Source organism: Bufo bufo, chromosome 5 (assembly GCF_905171765.1).
Source record: "Bufo bufo chromosome 5, aBufBuf1.1, whole genome shotgun sequence".
Lineage (NCBI taxonomy): Eukaryota > Metazoa > Chordata > Amphibia > Anura > Bufonidae > Bufo > Bufo bufo.
The window spans coordinates 113,281,194-113,301,276 of NC_053393.1; the positions used below are offsets into that span (position 1 = coordinate 113,281,194).

At 44.2% G+C, this 20,083-nt stretch overlaps 1 protein-coding gene and 1 long non-coding RNA gene across 3 annotated transcripts in view; one reads left to right on the forward strand and one right to left on the reverse strand.

Annotated features, from left to right (window-relative positions):
- PREX2 (phosphatidylinositol-3,4,5-trisphosphate dependent Rac exchange factor 2) overlaps nucleotides 1–8,550 on the forward strand; it is a 430,245-nt gene extending 421,695 nt beyond the window's left edge. For both annotated transcript variants that reach the window (XM_040432527.1, XM_040432528.1), the window contains exon 40: nucleotides 7,963–8,550. In XM_040432527.1, the coding sequence (XP_040288461.1) occupies nucleotides 7,963–8,008 (46 nt within the window). In that variant the 3' untranslated portion in view covers nucleotides 8,009–8,550. The remainder of the gene's footprint in view (nucleotides 1–7,962) is intronic.
- On the reverse strand, nucleotides 838–6,779 carry LOC121001456. The gene is made up of 3 exons (XR_005779063.1): nucleotides 6,682–6,779; nucleotides 1,820–1,822; nucleotides 838–1,150 (listed from the first exon to the last, which is right to left on the reverse strand). It is a non-coding gene; the product is annotated as an uncharacterized LOC121001456 (long non-coding RNA).
- Nucleotides 8,551–20,083: the final 11,533 nt, after the last annotated feature.

Consider the following 20,083-nt stretch of genomic DNA (forward strand, 5'->3'; position numbering starts at 1 on the left):
GTCCACTTATCCCCTCTTATTGGCGGGACTGGCCAAGTCTAGCAATACTATAGGTTAAAAACTAATTTTGCACATCAATCTTAGTAAAAAGCCCACTGGCAGAAGAGCTGACCGATTATTAGGAGGCTCAGGCCATGTGAGGTCCATGGGCCAGAAAATGAAAGCGACTCCAGCTAGGTTTCAGTTGTAATTGACACAATTTTTCTGGTGTAAATTATATTAAATGTATCTGGCTGCCCCTTTGACTAAAACATGGTCACTTTATGAAGTTCTGAGAGCATCATAAAACATAAAAAAAGTTGCACAAAATGCCAAATTTTGCGGGGTTTTTTTGTGTGAAAAATCTGGCACAAAGCTTTGGAAAATGACCTCTACTATGTACACAGCCATCTGGACATAATCAGGACACAGTGAGTGCTGCTGACTATGTGTTAAAGGGTTTCTGTCACCAGAATTAACCCTCTTAAACTGTCTGACATTAGCAATGTGCTAATGTCAGCAGAATCCAACTCTGTTCTCCCACCTCATTCTACGCCCTGCCGTCCTTGATTGACAGGCCAGCGTTCGTCTTCTCCTGCCGGCCCTGTGTGTTGGGCAAGTCTTGTGCTTGCGCAGTGCGTTTCACCAACACACAGGGATGGCAGAAGAAGACGAACGCTGGCCTCTCAATCAAGGACGGCAGGGCGTGGAATGAGGTGGGAGAACAGAGCCTCTAGGAGCAGGAGCAACGCCCCCCCACCCCCGCGGCTCCTAGAGGATAATTTGCATATTACAAAAGTAAGAATTGTGCAGTAAGGGGGGCATCAATAAACATAAAAATAGCAGAGTTGGATTCTGCTGACATTAGCACATCGCTAATGTCAGACAGTTTAAGAGGGTTAATTCTGGTGACAGAAATCCTTTACCTTGCCGGTGCTGCAGTTAGTTGCCACTTTTCCATATTTACCTTCCTAAGAAATATTGTAGGGATACCACTACACTTTGGACCTACCTGCATGTATGTACATACTGTGTCTTGCATTGTTCCGAATGTGCTATAAATTCTATATATTAGCCAAATACACATACTTGCCAACACCGGAGTTGGTAAATTAAGGCCAAATAGACAGCGCCCCCCAAACCAGGTGGGACAACACATTAATGGGTAGGGCTCAGATTGTCACGGCTGTATGTGAGCAACAATAGTATACACAGTAAAAGAGCTACTGACCGGACCCAAACTAGGGAGGATAAAGGGTGACCCCTGTCAGACCCTCAAAGCTCTCCCTATGCTGCTAAAGCACATGCCCGGATCCAAATGGCGGAACGAGGCATGCCCACGTACCTAAGACTGATGACCCCTGTAACCCCTACAATAGTGGAAGGGGCACGGCCACCGGTGCCCTACTCAGTATATGGAGGGAACCGTGGCCACCTCAGATCCAGTCAGAAAATAATCAGGTACACAACAATGTCTGTACACTTAGCTGAAGGTGTTGCAGCCGCAGAGAAGACGGATCCAAGGACAGCTGGCAATATCCGGAGTGCTTGCTGCAGCAGAACACAGGTCCAGTGAACTGATAGCTACAAGTGAAGATACTAAAGCAAGAGCTACAACTGAAATGAGAACTATAATCCACGCCCTACAATAGGAGGAGGGGTGATATAAAGAGAGGGAAATCAAACGCATGAGGAACAGCTGGGAGGAAGGAAACCAAAAGTAAACAGAGCAATGAGAACTCCTCCCAGCTCTAGTAGTGACATCATCACAGGGGTGGAGAAACAGAGCTGTGAGAACGTCCTAAAGCTCTGGTAGTGACTCCGGACACCCAGGACCCACCTTCTCAGGATGAGCCCTATGAAATGCCCTGATGAGGCGAGTGGCTTTAATGTCCGACACCGGAACCCACATCCTCTCCTCAGGACCATAACCCTTCCAATGAACGAGGTACTGAAGAGAACCGCGGACAATGCGAGAGTCCACAATTCTGGAAACCTCAAACTCCAGATTGCCATCAACCAAAATCGGAGGAGGAGGCAAAGAGGAGGGTACCGTGGGCTGGACATATGGTTTTAAGAGAGATCTGTGAAATACATTATGTATCTTCCAAACCCGTGGAAGATCAAGACGGAAGGCAACAGGATTGATGACTGACAAGATTTTATAAGGCCCAATAAACTTGGAACCCAATTTCCAGGAGGGAACCTTCAGTTTAATATTTCTTGTAGACAACCACACCAGATCACCCACATTCAGGTCCGGACCAGGCACACGTCTCTTATCAGCCACATGCCTATACCTCTCACTCATCTTTTTAAGATTACTCTGAATCTTTTGCCAAATGGTAGACAAAGACGAGGAAAATCTCTCCTCCTCAGGTAAACCAGAAAGAGCCCCTCCCGAGAATGTCCCAAACTGCGGATGGAACCCATATGCACCAAAGAATGGTGACTTATCAGAAGATTCCTGACGACGGTTGTTTAGAGCAAACTCAGCAAGAGGGAGAAATGAACACCAATCCTCCTGGTTCTCTGCCACAAAACAGCGCAAATATGTCTCCAGATTCTGATTGAGGCGCTTAGTCTGACCATTCGACTGCAGGTGAAAAGCAGAAGAGAAGGACAGCCGAACCCCCAGGCGAGAACAGAAAGCCTACCAGAACCTGGACACAAACTGCGTGCCTCTATCGGAAACAATATCAGAGGGAATGCCGTGCAATTTAACAATATGGTCGACAAAAGCTTGCGCCAACGTTTTAGCATTGGGTAAACCAGGGAAAGGTACGAAATGAGCCATCTTGCTAAAACGGTCCACCACCACCAGGATCACCGACTTCCCCGAGGAACGAGGAAGATCCGTGATAAAGTCCATGGACAGGTGTGTCCAAGGACGGGAAGGTATGGGTAACGGGAGAAGGGAACCTGAAGGCCGTGAACGAGGGACCTTAGCGCGAGCGCACGTCTCACAAGCAGCCACAAAACCCTCCACCGACTTACGAAGAGCCGGCCACCAAAATCTCTGAGCAATGAGATCTACCGTGGCTCTACTCCCGGGGTGACCAGCAAGAACCGTATCATGATGCTCCTTAAAGAGTTTGTGACGTAGCTCAGGAGGCACGAACAACTTCCCAGAAGGACAACGGGCAGGTGCCTCAGTCTGGGCAGCCTGGACCTCGGCCTCCAAATCGGAATATAGAGCAGAAACAGCTACCCCCTCCGCCAAAATGGGACTCGGGTCCTCGGAGTTTCCTCCTCCCGGAAAACAGCGAGAGAGAGCATCAGCCTTCACATTTTTTATCCCAGGTCGGAATGTAACAACAAAATTGAATCTGGAGAAGAACAGAGACCATCTGGCCTGTCTCGGATTCATACGCCTGGCCGACTCCAAGTATGCCAGATTCTTATGGTCGGTAAAAACGGTGATAGGGTGCCTGGCCCCCTCCAACCAATGGCGCCATTCCTCGAAAGCCAACTTGATGGCCAACAACTCCCTATCTCCCACATCATAGTTTCTCTCTGCCGGAGAGAGTTTTTTAGAGAAAAAGGCACAGGGTCGCCATTTGGCAGGAGAAGGGCCCTGGGACAAAACCGCACCCACACCCACCTCGGAAGCATCCACCTCAACAATAAAAGGTAAGGAAACATCGGGATGCACCAAGACGGGAGCAGACGCAAAACTCTCTTTAATCTTAGAAAAGGCTGCAAGCGCCTCCTCCGACCAAGAGGAAAAATCCGCCCCCTTTTTTGTCATGTCAGTAAGGGGTTTGACAACAGAGGAATAATTCAAAATGAACTTTCTGTAATAGTTCGCAAAACCCAGAAAGCGCATCAATGCCTTCTGATTCTCAGGAAGCTCCCACTCAAGTACAGCACGGACTTTCTCCGGATCCATGCGAAAACCAGAAGCAGAGAGGAGAAAACCCAGAAATTGAATCTCCGATACCATAAAAAGACATTTCTCCAGCTTGGCGTACAATTTATTTTCCCGCAGAATCTGCAGAACCTGAAAAAGATGATGCTGATGGGTCTGAACATCAGGGGAAAAAAACAAAATATCATCAAGATACACCAATACAAATTTCCCCATTAAATGGTAGAAAATACTATTAACAAAATGCTGAAAGACGGCCGGAGCATTCATCAGGCCGAAAGGCATAACGAGATTCTCGAAATGCCCGTTAGGGGTATTAAAGGCTGTTTTCCATTCATCCCCCTCTCTGACCCTGACCAGGTTGTACGCGCCTCTCAAATCCAATTTGGAAAACACCTTGGCCCCAACAATTTGGTTGAAGAGGTCCGGGATCAGAGGAAGGGGATAGGGATCGCGAATCGTGATACGGTTCAGCTCCCTAAAATCTAGGCAAGGTCTCAGAGAGCCATCTTTTTTTTTAACAAAAAAAAAACCCGCGGCCACAGGTGACTTTGAGGGACGAATATGCCCCTTCTCGAGACTCTCGGAGATATAAGTTCGCATTGCGATTCTTTCCGGTTGTGAGAGATTGTAGAGGCGTGCTTTTGGCAGCTTGGCGCCGGGAATGAGGTTAATGGGACAGTCAAACTCCCGGTGAAGAGGTAGCTCCTGAACACCGCTCTCGGAAAACACGTCCGAGAAATCAGAGAGGAATGATGGCACAGTTTTAGTAGACACCTCTGCAAAAGTCGCTGTGAGACAATTCTCTCTACAAAAGTCACTCCACTCATTTATTTGCCTTCCTTGCCAATCAATAGTGGGGTTATGTCTAGTGAGCCAGGGTAACCCCAAAACTAGAGGAGAAGGCAATCCGGTAAGGACAAAACAAGATATATCCTCCACATGAGTGTCACCTACAGCTAGCCGGATATTGTGAACAATGCCCTTCAGAGATCTCTGTGAGAGTGGAGCAGAGTCAATAGCAAAAACAGGTATATCCTTTTCTAATGTGCAAACCTGAAAACCATGCATGGCTACAAATTGAGTGTCAATAAGATTGACGGCCGCTCCACTATCGACAAAAATCTCACAAGAAATGACTTTGCTCTCTAGCGCCACCCTGGCAGACAGGAGAAAACGGGAACTGCAGGTCAGAGGAAAAGCATCAATTCCTACATCAACCTTGCCCAAAGTAGCAGATGAAGCAGAATTTGATGATTTAGCTTTTGAGGTTTTTCTCTTATTATTGCTCTTAGTACAGTTCAAGAATCTCCTAGACGGACAAACATTTGCCAAATGACCTATGCCCCCACAACAAAAACACACCATACTCTGAGGACTAAATCCTCTTTTATCAGGGGCAAGTCGACCTAGCTGCATGGGCTCCTCCTCAGAGGGGAGCGAGACAGGATGAGGCCCCTGCACACTGAATGAGGCCGCACCACTGCCCCTAGACTGACAAAGGCTGGACAGAGAGGTCTCGTTTCTTTCTCTTAGACGCCTGTCAAGGCGTACCGCCAATGACATGGCAGACTCTAAGGACGTTGGTCTCTCATGGAAAGCAAACGCATCTTTCAATCTCTCTGAGAGACCATGACAGAACTGACTCCGGAGTGCAGCATCATTCCAACCCGAATCAGCTGCCCATCTCCGAAATTCAGAACAATAAAGCTCCGCAGACAGTTTGTTCTGGCATAAAACACGTAAGTTAGATTCGGCCAGAGCAACACGATCTGGGTCATCATAAATCTGCCCCAGGGCCACAAAAAATCTTTCCACGGATCGAAGGGAGGGATCCCCTGATGGCAGCGAAAAAGCCCAAGTCTGAGCATTACCCCTGAGCAGGGAGATGACAATCCTCACCCTCTGCTCCTCCTTACCAGAGGAGTGGGGACACAAGCAAAAATGGAGTTTGCATGCCTCTCTGAAGCGAACAAAATTCTCACTGCCCCCGGAGAACGTTTCCGGAAGTGAGACCTTTGGCTCGCAACAGACTCCATGAGCCGGAGCAGAGCCCAATGCTTGAAGCTGAGTCATAGATTGACGGAGATCCGCTACTTCCAAAGAAAGACCCTGCATGCGGTCAACCAGGCCAGAAAGTGGATCCATGTCAAAAAAGGACGGTTTTGGTGGATTATAATGTCACGGCTGTATGTGAGCAACAATAGTATACACAGTAAAAGAGCTACTGACCGGACCCAAACTAGGGAGGATAAAGGGTGACCCCTGTCAGACCCTCAAAGCTCTCCCTATGCTGCTAAAGCACATGCCCGGATCCAAATGGCGGAACGAGGCATGCCCACGTACCTAAGACTGATGACCCCTGTAACCCCTACAATAGTGGAAGGGGCACGGCCACCGGTGCCCTACTCAGTATATGGAGGGAACCGTGGCCACCTCAGATCCAGTCAGAAAATAATCAGGTACACAACAATGTCAACAATGTCAAACACTTAGCTGAAGGTGTTGCAGCCGCAGAGAAGACGGATCCAAGGACAGCTGGCAATATCCGGAGTGCTTGCTGCAGCAGAACACAGGTCCAGTGAACTGATAGCTACAAGTGAAGATACTAAAGCAAGAGCTACAACTGAAATGAGAACTATAATCCACGCCCTACAATAGGAGGAGGGGTGATATAAAGAGAGGGAAATCAAACGCATGAGGAACAGCTGGGAGGAAGGAAACCAAAAGTAAACAGAGCAATGAGAACTCCTCCCAGCTCTAGTAGTGACATCATCACAGGGGTGGAGAAACAGAGCTGTGAGAACGTCCCAAAGCTCTGGTAGTGACACAGATAAGCCCTGTGCATTTTTCGGTCCAGGATGGTCTGAATTTGCTGAGACTGTAGCTAAAAGCAAGGGACAGTCCCTGAAAATTCAGGAACTATGAACACATAGGGGGTCATTTACTATCAGAAATTTGCCTATATTAAGTGCATCTCTAAATAACTGGGCGTGATGAGGAAGGGGATGGGCCGACAGGCCCGTCTCATATATCATTGTTTACGCCTGTTTTAGGCATAAAAAATGGTCTAAATTTATGGACTAAATGGTCTACCTTTAGACCAGTGGTGGATACGCCGAAGTTATCTAGAGGCCGACGCCTCTAGATAACTTCGGCGGATCCACCGCCAGCTAAAGGGATTATTAAGAGCAGCGTCTAAAATGCCAGTCTTAATAAATGACCCCCATAGTGCATACTACATTGCCCAGACAGTGTCATATAGGGCCCACTTAAAGGCATACAGTATCTGCACTCCCATACAGTGTCTATTTTGTATCATACTGTGTCCACATAAGCAATGTCACATAAAGCCAAATAGTGCTTATATACAGCCAATGTCCAAATAGTCCTAAATTTTGCCCACATTGAGCTATACCGTACATGCAAAATGCAATAGAATACAATACAGTACCTATATAGAGCCAACAATACTATACTGCATTTACAGTGCTCACGGTGCCATGCTAAACCTAAATAAAGCCAAAGAGCCACATGGTTCAAAACTCTGCCCAGACAAGTGGTGCCTACAGTCCCTGGTGTCACAGTGAACCCCATCACTTGCCCCAGTCTCATCTCTGATTAAACTCATCTGGACTGTGCATGAGAATGATGCTGCCCTCTGCTGTTTGCAGGTCCTTCTACATCAGGGTGCATTCACATGACTGTATGTGTTTTGCGGTCCGCAAATTGTGGATCCGCAAAACAAAAATTTCACCCATTGTCTTATCCGGCTCAGGATCTTAACTAGCTCTGACACCCCCCCCACCTTCTCTCTGCCGTATTCTGTGTCTCTGTTACGAAGGACAGATCTTGGCTGACAACAGGCAGTGGACTGCAAATTAGATGGAAGTGGGACCTCTAGTGGCCATAATTGTACAGCTTTTTTTTTTTTTTTCAGGTGGATGCAGGCATATTTTTGTAAATGAAGTGATTTAGAAATTTGCTAGTTACACCATTCTCTATTAAATGAAATAAAATTATGTGAAAGAATAGTGACTTTAAGTATTTATGTGAAATATTATGAACCTAACCATTAAACATAACCCTTACTAAATGTATTTATTTTGTAGGTTGTACAGGCTGTGCCAGCCGCCTCCTGCTGACGACGAACCCTGAATGTGCCCGCTATGAAATCGAGAACAATATTTTACCAGAACTTGTTTTACGACTCTTCTTGTAAATGTGGATATTCAGAATATGAAAAGCGGACAAGACGCTTCATAACAAGCTATATGGACTAATCGTCAGCGGCATGTTTTGTACACTGGAATCCCACCGGATGAAGCACTTACATGTTGTAAAAAAAATCAACAGGGGCATTGAATGTTTTTGGATTGTTAGTTCAAGTCTTTTTCGCAGCGTACAGACAGGACCTACTTTAATATTTGTATTAATTATATGTCAGTGAAAAAGGAAATATATTTCTAAAGGAAACATTTACCGGTATATCTACTTTGCTATCAATAAGCGGCTACATATATAATATATGTCACACCTGTGTAGGAATTAAAGCACAGTTCACTATTATTCCATTTGGACTTTACCTTCAAGACGTGACTTACTAAATAGAAGACATTGAAGAAATAGAATCTTTATTTGCTAATTAACAAATAAATAATGTAAACCATTTTGGCCAATACATTAAATAGATTGAAATGTATTGAGAACAGGCATTTTGTATTATTTTGCTTAAATTTTGGTTTACTATTTGTGCAATGTCAGTTACAAATTTGGGGTGTAGTACTAAGTAGCAGCTCTCATGCTTGGCTGATCTGTCCCACAGTATAAAAAAATTATCATTCGCTTAAATAGATTTTGTCTGGGTTTCCAAATTCAGGTTTTTACCTGGCACCTCTCCCAACAGCACTGACAGGAGGAGGAGGGTGCTCCCCGCCCCCAGGACGGGAAACAACACAGAAGCTCAAACTTTAAAAGGGGTCTCCTTCCCTTACCTAATCAGTATTGATTCCTGTCCTGGATAGCGTGGAAGCTCCTCCTGTGTTCCTGAGCAGGTTCGCAGCAGTACCAAGCGCATGGACTGGTCTCTTTCCCCTACTAGTGGGAGGGCCGTTGCAGTGGACAGGGGCTCCGGGGACGCGAGGCCTTCCTTCCCTGTACCTTTGGCATAAGTCCTGTTGTAAGGCAGCCCCGGGCTCTATCCTGCATGCTCCGTTTGGGAAGCGCAGGGTATTCTTGGGGAATTCCGGGGGGAGGAGACTCGCAAAGGGTTGAGGAGTCTCATTCTGGTAGCGGGCGATGCGTGCGTCATGACATAGTTGCACTGCAGCGTCACGTGCGTACGGACGTCATGACGTCACGGAAGTCCCTCAGAAGGCCGGGAACTTTAAATGGAATCCGGATCCAGGAATCAGAAACACGTGCTGTTCCCTTTCCTGCAAAGTCGGCTCCTACTGACCCGGATTCCACCCACAAGCCCCTGGATGTGGCCGCAAGCACCATCAGCCCAGTAAGCCTACTCTCCTGACTTGGGCAGATATTGGTGTATGGGTGATGTTACGCCTATTATCCACCTTGGGTGCCTGGTGCTGGTGTCTATTCCTTGGAAGTTTTCTGAACCCTATTTATTTTATTTTTGTTTAAATTTCATAGGGTAGAGACACCTCCACCTCCAAGGCACCTGGGTATGATTCTAGTTGCAAAAAATGAGCAAAAAGTCATTTATGTCTAAAGCCAAGAAATCACTTTGCCCCAAATGTGCTAAAAAAGTGCTGGCTGAAGAATCTTCTTCCTTCTTAGACGCCATGCGGAGTATGATTCATGAAGAGGTTAATGCTGCAGTGGAGTCTAGGTTACCTCCCTCTTCACCGCAAGCGTCTACGTCTCAAAAATCCCAGGGTTCCCAGTTATTCAGGTTGGATTTGGATGAAGGGGAGATTGCTTCCGACATAGACTCTGATTCATCTGACGATGGCCAGAGGACACATTGTTTCTCCCGTAAGACACAGATAGTCTCTTAAAAACTATAAGAGCTATTATGCACCTGGAGGAGTCTAAAGAAAGCCGTTCCATCCAGGATCAGATGTTTCAAGGTCTAGGAGAAAGGAAATAGACATGTCTTTCCAATCCATAATAATGTCAAGGCCCTAATCTTGAGGGAGTAGAAGGATCCCGAAAAGAGAACTCCGATTACAAACACTTTGAAAAGGAAGTATCCATTTTTGGACTCTGACTCAAATCTTTGAGATAAAACTCTGAAGATTGATGCTCCAGTGGCACGGATATCCCAAAAATCCTCTCTCCCGTTTGAGGACATGGGATTACTCCGTGATCCGATGGATAAAAAGTGTGAGAACTTATTAAAAAAGGCTTGGGAAGTAAATACAACTATGTTCAAACCAAGCATTGCACCCAGCTGTACAGCCAGATCCCTATCAGTATGACTGAATCAGCTAGAGAATCATCGTGCAGCAGGAACCCCAAGGGAAGAAATTTTGGCCTCACTACCCATTCTTAAACAGGTCTCAAATTTTGTGAAGGAGATAAGCTATTTGGGTTAGTGTTGGATAACGTTTTAGAGCAGGCCTCCGATAAGAAAAAAGGGTTTCCCACTGACTCAAAACATTTTCATCAGAGACTCTCCTTTCGTAGTCAAAGGAAGCCTAAACCCAAACAGAAGAAAAGAGAATACTCAGGAAGATGGCAATCATCGAGAGAGAAACAAAGGATTCCTCTTCAATCCTGATAACTTGTCAAAAACCACTCAATGATGCCAGAGGCCAGGTGGGAGCAAGATTAAAATATTTCCTTCCACAATGGAGAAATATAGGAGCCTCCCCTTGGATACTAGCTGCCATTCAAAGGGGTTTCAGGCTAGAATTTAGTACTTACCCACCAGACCACCTTGTCATCAACAAACCTCTGGCAAAAAAGGAGGAACAGTCATCCCTAGAGACAGAGATAACAAACATGATTCAGAAAGAAGTCCTGCTACCTGTTCCAGAAAGCCAGCAAAAGCGAGGATTTTATTCACCAGTTTTTCTCATAAAAAAGCCAGGGGGATCCTTCAGGCTTATTATAAATCTAAGGAGTCTGAATAAGTGCCTATCTTACAAAAAGTTCAAGATGGAGACCATAAAATCAACAATAAATCTGCTTCCTCAACATTGTTACATGGCAACAATAGATTTGCAGGACACATACTACAATGTACCTATTTTCAAAGATCATCAAAAATTTCTCAGGATAGCAGTATTTATGGGAGGTCTCCTCTGTCACTTTCAATTTCAAGCTCTCCCCTTTGGCCTGTCATCGGCTCCCAGAATTTCCACGAAAGTAGTGGCAGAAATAACCAGTTATCTTCATCTACAGGTCGTTCTTATTGTGCCGTACTTAGACGACTTCCTATTAGCAGCAGAATCAGAAAATCAGCTTCTCGTACATCTAGACCTTGTTCAAAAAACCTTCACGTATCTGGGATGGATCATAAATGTAAAAAAATCCAACCTCGTTCCGGTTCAGCAAAACATCTTTTTAGGGGTTCTTCTCGACTCTTGCTTACTGATGTCCTTCCTCCCAGAAGAGAAGCAGTCTTCCCTTCAACTAAAGGTAAAACAGTTATGCAGTCTAAGATCCACTATCATCAGAAATGTCATGACAATCATGGGGATTCTCACAACCTCAACCCCTGCTGTCAGATGGGCACAAAGCCACACCAGAATTCTGCAAGCCTTTCTTCTACCATCCTGGGATGGCAACAGAATCTCTCTGGACAAGAAAGTTTCAATTCCACCTGGCTTGGTGGAGGATAAAAAGAAATCTGCAGAGAGGTGTCTTCTAGCGTCAAGAAAATCTTCTAGTGGTGTCTACAGATGCCAGCAGTCGAGGCTGGGGAGGCCATGTGGGGGACCTTGTGGTTCACTGAGTCTGGGTCGACTCCATGTTAAATGCATCATCAAACCTAAAAGAGCTCAGAGCAGTCTACGAAGTTCTTCTAGCCCTTCACTCAAGAACCTCTCTCGATCATATTAAAATCCTGTCGGACAACATGTCAACAGTTGCTCATTTAACCGGCAAGGAGGTACCCGGAGCAGATCTCTGGCAGCAACATTAAGGGATATCTTTCTTTTTGTGGAGAAACACCTATCCTCTCTAACGGCTGTGCATTCAAAAGGAAGCAGCAATATGGTAGCTGACTTCCTCAGCCGTCAAACTCTAAAAGAGTGAGAATGGATTTTACATGCCAATGTCTTTCTTCAGATTACCAAAATGTGGGGTATTCCGGTTCTGGATTTATTCACAGACCGGAGGAACAGGAAAGTAGAAAGATTTTGTTCCCTGTCCCCCCTAGGTGGTCCGGAGATGGTGGATATGTTTAGATATGTTTGTTTTCAGCTCCAGAGCTCACAGAACAGATAAGGAGGGGAAAATCACACTTACAGAAAGGCAGGAGGCTCTGTGATCTTCATAAGCAGTGTAGATACAGGTTGTTTTTTTTATCAGGCTCACAATCTCAGATAAGTCTCACACAGCTACACTTCCTCTTGTTTCATTGCCTGACAATAGGCAGTGGACTACAAGTTAGGTGAAAGTGAGACCTCTAGTGGCCATAATATTACAGCTTTTTTCAGGTGTATGCGGGCATATTTTTTTAAATGAAATTAATTCATTTTTTACTGTATAGGTTCTTGTATAGGACCTTCCTCTATAGTTAATCTACATTACAGATACAATACATACAGCTACACTACTGTGCCACAGAGATTAACCGCAGAGGAAGGTCCATGCTGACCGAAACGTTCGGCATAACTACATTGTGACTTATGATTATTACTCTTTAACATAATTTTGGATCATTTTCTGGGGGTTTAAAGAACTGAGACAATAAAAGATGAATTAAAACCACTTGGAGTGCCGTGTATAATTTTCTACTAGAGGTTGACTGACTAAATCCTTCACAGGCACCCACATCTAAGAAGAGTGCAGACCTCAACTCCTCTTCTTTATTTTTTTTTAAATAAATTGATTTAGACATTTGCTGTCTGGTACCTGTTGTTCTACTCCTGGCTTTAACCCCTGTTTTTCTCTATGTTTCTGATTTAGTCTCTGACTTGTCACATTCTGATTGGTCTCCTGGTGACTACCCTTGGCTTCTCTCCTGACAGTTACTCCATCTGCACTACCTCTGTCAATCTATAACTGTTTTGGGTACTGCAACATGGGAATCCTCCTGGAGCAAAGGCCATACTTCTTTGTGAGGTTTAAAGGAGGAGACAAGGGAAACACGTAGACTGTGGACCTCCATCTAGCCAGCATCAAACAGATTAGTTTAGAGAAACCACAGTACTACTTACAGTGACATATTACTTACTGTGATGTATTACTTGAGTATGTATATGATCCACATAGTCTATTTTAATATTATACTGTAGCTACCAATTGGATTTCAAAGCATGGATGCACTCAGTCTAAACCTTTACATCTTTGGACATATATGAGGAGTGCCCTTAATTTTGGGCAGTATTACATTCACTCTCCAAAGTCTCTGATAACTAAACCATGACATTAAGAATGATTGATATGATTTTTAAAGAGACCTGTCACCTCTGTACCTCTCTTACTCGGCATAGTTCTATAAGTCTTCTATTGCTCCTCTGAAGCTGACTCTCCCCCCACATTCCCAAAATATTGGGGCCTTTAATTCAAGCTTCCAAGTGAAGGAGATACAGAGAATTAAAAGTTTCAGCAAGGTCCACTTAAAAATAAAAATAAAAACTCTTCACCATAAAGGGTTGTCCATGCTTAGAAAAAATGGTCAACTTCTATTTCCAGAAACAGTGCCACATTTCTACATGGGCTGTCTCTGATATTGTAGCTTATCTCTACTATTTCCCTATTCAAGCTCTGGAACTACAGTAAATGGTAAGAATTCAGTACGCAACATGAGATAATATCCAAAATACTTTATTGGAGACAGGTAATAAATATGACAAAATACTGCAAACAGAACCCACGCATTTCATTCCCACAGGCCCTTAATAATAGCACTGGTAATGGCACAGAAAAAAGAATGTACATTCATACTACATATAACATTAATCAATATATTGTGAGACCCAAAATTATATATATATATATATATATATATATATATATATATATAAATATAAATATATATACGGTATATATTAGCATTATTTAACTTTACAAAAGAAAATAAGACTATCTATAATCTATGTTAAAAATATATACTGGGCACTCTCACTTATGTAGAATCATATATTTTATTTAGAACATGTAAGGTAAAGTACAATCAATTATTAAAAACACATATAAAATACAATCAAGCAATATAAGAACACATGGATACAATAAAATGTATAAATATAGAATAAATAATAAGCCCAGTGGTGGATAGGTTGGGGATGGTAAAAAATCAGTCCATACGGAAGTCAGAAAAAATAGAAGTATAGCCCAGCTGGTGGCTTGAGCTAATAGAGTAGCTAGCTTCACAAAATACTATAAGGTTCACAGTCCTGATTCGCTGGAAGAGGATAATGTAACTGTGATACAACAGAATTTGCTTAGGTGAGTATACTTGCGGCGTCCCGCTAATACTCACTGTGCAGTGCGGACCCTTATGCAGGTAAACTTGGAAACAAATTGTCGTTATCAGCTACTGATATAGCAACTGAAGGATACTGTGTCTTTTCTCTGTGCCCTTGCGATCCTCTAGCTGCCGCTCCTTGGGGTTGTTCCGGAGGGCTCCTCACCAAAGTACCCCGAAACGCGTTTGGTGAGGAGCCCCCCGGAACAACCCCAAGGAGTACGTGCTTGAACTATCCAGAGCCGTGCGGCAATTTAAAGTCTTTGAGAACTCCATGCCTTACTAAACCCCTGATACGCCGGGACTTACAAGCGCCAACACACGAGGAGTGTGTCGCATAATATACCGACGAGGGGAAAAGCATTTTTGAGTCCCAGCGCTGACCGGCTTCTTGTCATTACGGAGCGGCAGCTAGAGGATCGCAAGGGCACAGAGAAAAGACACAGTATCCTTCAGTTGCTATATCAGTAGCTGATAACGACAATTTGTTTCCAAGTTTACCTGCATAAGGGTCCGCACTGCACAGTGAGTATTAGCGGGACGCCGCAAGTATACTCACCTAAGCGAATTCTGTTGTATCACAGTTACATTATCCTCTTCCAGCGAATCAGGACTGTGAACCTTATAGTATTTTGTGAAGCTAGCTACTCTATTAGCTCAAGCCACCAGCTGGGCTATACTTCTATTTTTTCTGACTTCCGTATGGACTGATTTTTTACCATCCCCAACCTATCCACCACTGGGCTTATTATTTATTCTATATTTATACATTTTATTGTATCCATGTGTTCTTATATTGCTTGATTGTATTTTATATGTGTTTTTAATAATTGATTGTACTTTACCTTACATGTTCTAAATAAAATATATGATTCTACATAAGTGAGAGTGCCCAGTATATATTTTTAACATTATTTATTCCCGTTAGAGGAAGGGCGGATCCTCTTTTACTGGCAGCACCTCGTCCAAATTTTTCCTCAGTCCTGTGCGTCTCATTAAACCTGTGGTGTATCTATAATCTATGTTAATAGAGAATAAAATGTGTTTCATAGCATTTCACTTACAGCACATTCAAATCTGCGCTAGATATCTTCATTGTCCTGTTCTGTTAGGGGAGTATAACAGCAAAAAGAGTGCAGATTCGGCACATAACTGAAACCAACAGAGATCCCATTGACCCTAATGGGGTCCGTTTGTCTTTTGTTTGGGTTTCAACTTTTTTAGCAGAAAAATTTGTCTGCTCTTTTTCATGGAATCTGCAAAAGAGTCACTGAACGGAACATCCAACACAGATGTACCTCTCCAGTACAAGTCTCAAATCTGCTGGACATTTGCTGATGTCATCAGGCTTTGATGTCATCAGCGGCCAGATTTGTCTTGCAGCTACTTGTCTCCATTTTCCTATGCCAATAAAAATGTTTCCTAGCCAGCTATGCAGCTAGATGGGGTATTGGAGTTCCATACAAGGAGAACAGAGCTCCGAGCTTTAGTAATAAAAAGCTGCCTAATAAGATCTTACTTTTACATTGCTCCTGGTCCCCGCACGCCGCTGCTGCATCTGGCGTGGGGGTGGCAGCCAATGGCAGGCGGTGATGGGGACGAGCCTCTCTAGCGTAACCCCGATGCTAGGGAGGCTCGTCCCCGTTACCGCCTGCCTTTGGCTGACTTCCCCCCTCCACGCCGGATCTGACTCCCAGCACCCTCACCAATCAGCTGTTTGCAGAAGCTGCAGTGCGCTGGAACTAACACATCTCTGTACACCATGTAGTTGCCAGGACATGTACTGCAAGCTCAGTCTCAACCACTTCAATAGGACTGAGCTTGTCATACTTTTCCCATCATATGGAGCTGTACTAGTCCTGGTTAACCCAGGTTAGACTCCCCTTCCCCTGCTGATCTGATATTGATGGCCTATCCTAAAGATAGGTCATCAGTATTAAAGTCCGGGACTACCTCTGCAGCGAGCCCCTTAAGAGTTGGTGCAGAGGATGGGAGTGACAGTGGCCCTGATGAGATGTGATGTCACAGTGTACTTCCTTAGGCTGCTGCTCCCTGGGGATTGGTGCAGTGGAAAGGTAATTTGAAAAACCAGGCCAGAGGTAAAAGAATAAAAGTCTCCCTTTATTGAGTGCCACATCCAGTAGTATTAAAGGGGTTGTTCCACAAAAATATTCTACAGTTTTCAAACCAGCCCCTGGATCTGAATATTTTTATAATTGCGTGTAATACAACATTTAGCATAGCCACTGAGCTATTCAATTAAATGTATCTGCATAGCGCTACCTGCTGTTTGCTTTTTTGTTACTTCTTTGTCCTGCTCACTGGGATGGCCGCCCATGCTCAGTTTAATTCTTCATCAGCCTCCTGTGTTGTGATTGATAGGGAGCGCATGGACATGCCCCCTTTAGCTGTAGCAGCTTGATATAAATTTAGCATAGCAAACAAAAGGGAGATCTCTTGATCAACGTGAAGAACAGGACTGGTTCTAGCTTTGTTAGAAAGAGCTTGTCATGTACTATATGATCTCCAATTTTCATATTTTACATCAGTCATGGGATAACCCCTAAGTGCAAAGTGTAGTTTCAGGCACCAGATGAGAAGGTATTGTGGCTGGTTGTGTGGCAATTAAATGGCACCAGCAGGCACTTGTGGATATAGGTCTCCACTGTGAGATTCAGGCTTGAAGTTAGTGGTTAGTTAGTGGCCTGGTTGCTAGCTAGGTGATGGCTGTATGAGCAGTAGTCCCTAACCTGCAGCAGTGTCTGTAAAACCGTAACTTCACTGATCACTCTGCTGTCTTGTAACACTGATGCTTCCTGGAAGGAGTTTTCTTGATTCTGATGATCTCTCTGGAGCAATGGTCTCAAGGGAGAAATTATACATTCCCTTGGAGTAGAAGCTCTGACATGTGCTTCCTATCTCCTCCACAACCTCTTGGGAACTCCCCCTCCTGGCAGGAAGTAGTACCAGCCCACTCCTACCAAGAGGGGAGGAACAGGGTGGTTAGCCCTGTTCTTGCCAACCATACCTTCTCCCTTCTCTGCTGGAATGAACAGCCAAAACATATGAATGAGAAGCAGACATTGTGGTCGCAAGGGTGTTGCTGAAGAAGGATCAAAGTAGCAAAGATCCAAAACTGGCATTTCAAAGTTGGACTCAAAGTGTTATTGTACAACCCTGAAATGCTTTGCTTATATTTCAATAAAGGGCATTATTTTAGCAGTGCCCTTGGACCAACAGCTTCTACTACCCTGCTATTACTTGTCTGCTGATTCCGCATAGCATGCTATCATTAATGGCATAGGTCTGTTCCAGGTTTCCATGATATATGTTGTTATACAAGTAAAAGTAGCTTTCATGATGAATGGTCATTATGTCAATATATGCAAGGAGTAATGAAGGGATGGTCTGGTTTGTCAGTAAATTTTTTCCAAATGACAATTAATTAGAATAGATAGGGTCCAATTAAAATTGTCCACCATAGATCAGCAGTTAGCGTCATTACACAGTGCTGACACATGATTAAGCCTTGACCTCACCTTCCATTTAACAAGTGTTGTCATATTACAGATTATACAAAGTACAGGGATGAGGGCACTATCTGGTGCAAAGAAATAGCCAGTGGGCAACTCTGTTTTCTGAAAAATCTTGCATTATGTTCAATTAAAGGGATTTTGCCATCATAGAAAGTGAAGGCATAATGCTTGGATATGTCTTCACTTTCTGAGTAAGCTATAACTGGCCACATATAATGCAGCTGACATCAGTCCTGATTCTCTTGTCTTCACATGAAGCCATTGGTCAAAGGTTTGCTAGGCCTCATGGGCATTAGATTGTTGGTGCATCCTTTCAAAAGCTCAGGCATCAGATATCAAAAATAAAGGGGGTCATTTATTAAGATCTGCGTTTTAGACGCCTGTCTTAATAAAGGCCCATAGCTGGCGGTGGTTCCGCTGAAATTATAATGAGGTGCAGGCCTCTCCATAACTTCGGCGCATCTAGCACCATCTAAATGTAAGCCTGCTTCCTTAAAGAGGACCTTTCACCTGTATAAACTATGTGAACCGAGTATGCTGCCATATAGAGCGGCGCCCGGGGATCTCACTGCACTTACTATTATCCCCGGGCGCAGCTCCATTCTCCCGTTATAGGCTCCGGTACCTTTGCTTTTTAAGTTATAGTAGGCGGGTCTTCCCTTGTCCAGTGGGCGTCTCCTTCTCCTAGGCTGCAGCGCTGGCCAATCGCAGCGCACAGCTCACAGCCTGGGAGTTTTTTTTGTGCCCTTCTTCTGTTATTCCACCTGGAAATGCGTGCAAATTAATGAACTGACAATTGTGTTGCAGAATACCCCTTTACAATATGACACTGACATTGTGACAATCTGTGCTGACATTGTCGGACTGTATAGAGAGAGATCAATGGCAATAATAAAATAATAACAATAATAAGCATTTCCAGGAGGAACAACAGAGGAACAGCACAATGAAGAAATCTGATAAAGGATGCTCCAGACATAACAGAGGAGGTGACAGCTCCTTTTTAGCAGAATTTAAAACTATATAGAAAGTTAGAAGAAAGGAATGTCATCTTGTGTGACAAGACTAAGGAGAAAGGGTTTTCTGAAGCAGTTTGTTCTGTGTCCTCACTGTGATTTAAAAGACCAACCTCTCATTTTGCTGCGTTCCTATGTGAGTCATCTGTCCTTGTCTGCTGCCCTGTTCTATTTATTAGGATCGAGTCACAGTAAGCAAGCTAAAGCGTGCTGGCTGCAGGAAGAAAGGCAGCAGGAGACATGTAGACCCATGGCAAATGTATATTTGGAGAGGAATTTCAAGTGACTGACATTTTATGAAGCTTCTGTTATGTTTATGGTAGAACTAAATGTATAAACCTAATATAACGGTGTTCAAATGGATGGGAAAATCCATTAAACTATTACATGCACCACGACATAACTGTGCGTTGGTGCAATGCAAATGTGTGGAGTGGGTCAAGCTCTGAGATTGCTCCATACGCGGTAAGTACGACACCCAACGCAATGACCGGTATGGGAGCTATCTCTGGTCCATTTAATGACAGTCAATAGTGACTGCGGCATCTGACCTGTTAGACAGGTGAAACTGCTGGGGAAACAGCTTAATAGGCAGCTTGTAAACATCCCATAGACTGCAATAGTATACCATTGCCGCCTGTGGTAAAGTGTAACACCCCAGAGTGGTGTTACCACTTCTGTACCTTGTTACTATCTTTTATGGTCTAACCCGTATGTCACCTATATATTTATTTCCTGGTCCCTCAACACTGTGCATTTATAATGATGTTATGTAACTGTTAATGTAATGTGCCTGGTTCACCAGCAGGTGGCAGCAAACACGGCAGAGCTATAGTTAGATAGAATGGAACTCACTATTCCATTCTCCCCCCCTTTGGTCAGAAGTGGGCCAGTCCTGCTTGCTACCAGAAGGAAGTGGGGCAGTACTGGTTTGTGCTGGTTGAGACTTCATGTTGGAACTGCCAGGATTCTAACCTATTACTTGGCTGAAGATAAGTCTGACTTAAAAGTGAAGTGCAGCATAAAGAAGAAGCCAAGTTACCAAGTCAGCTTGTCAATACAGCAGAGTGAGAGA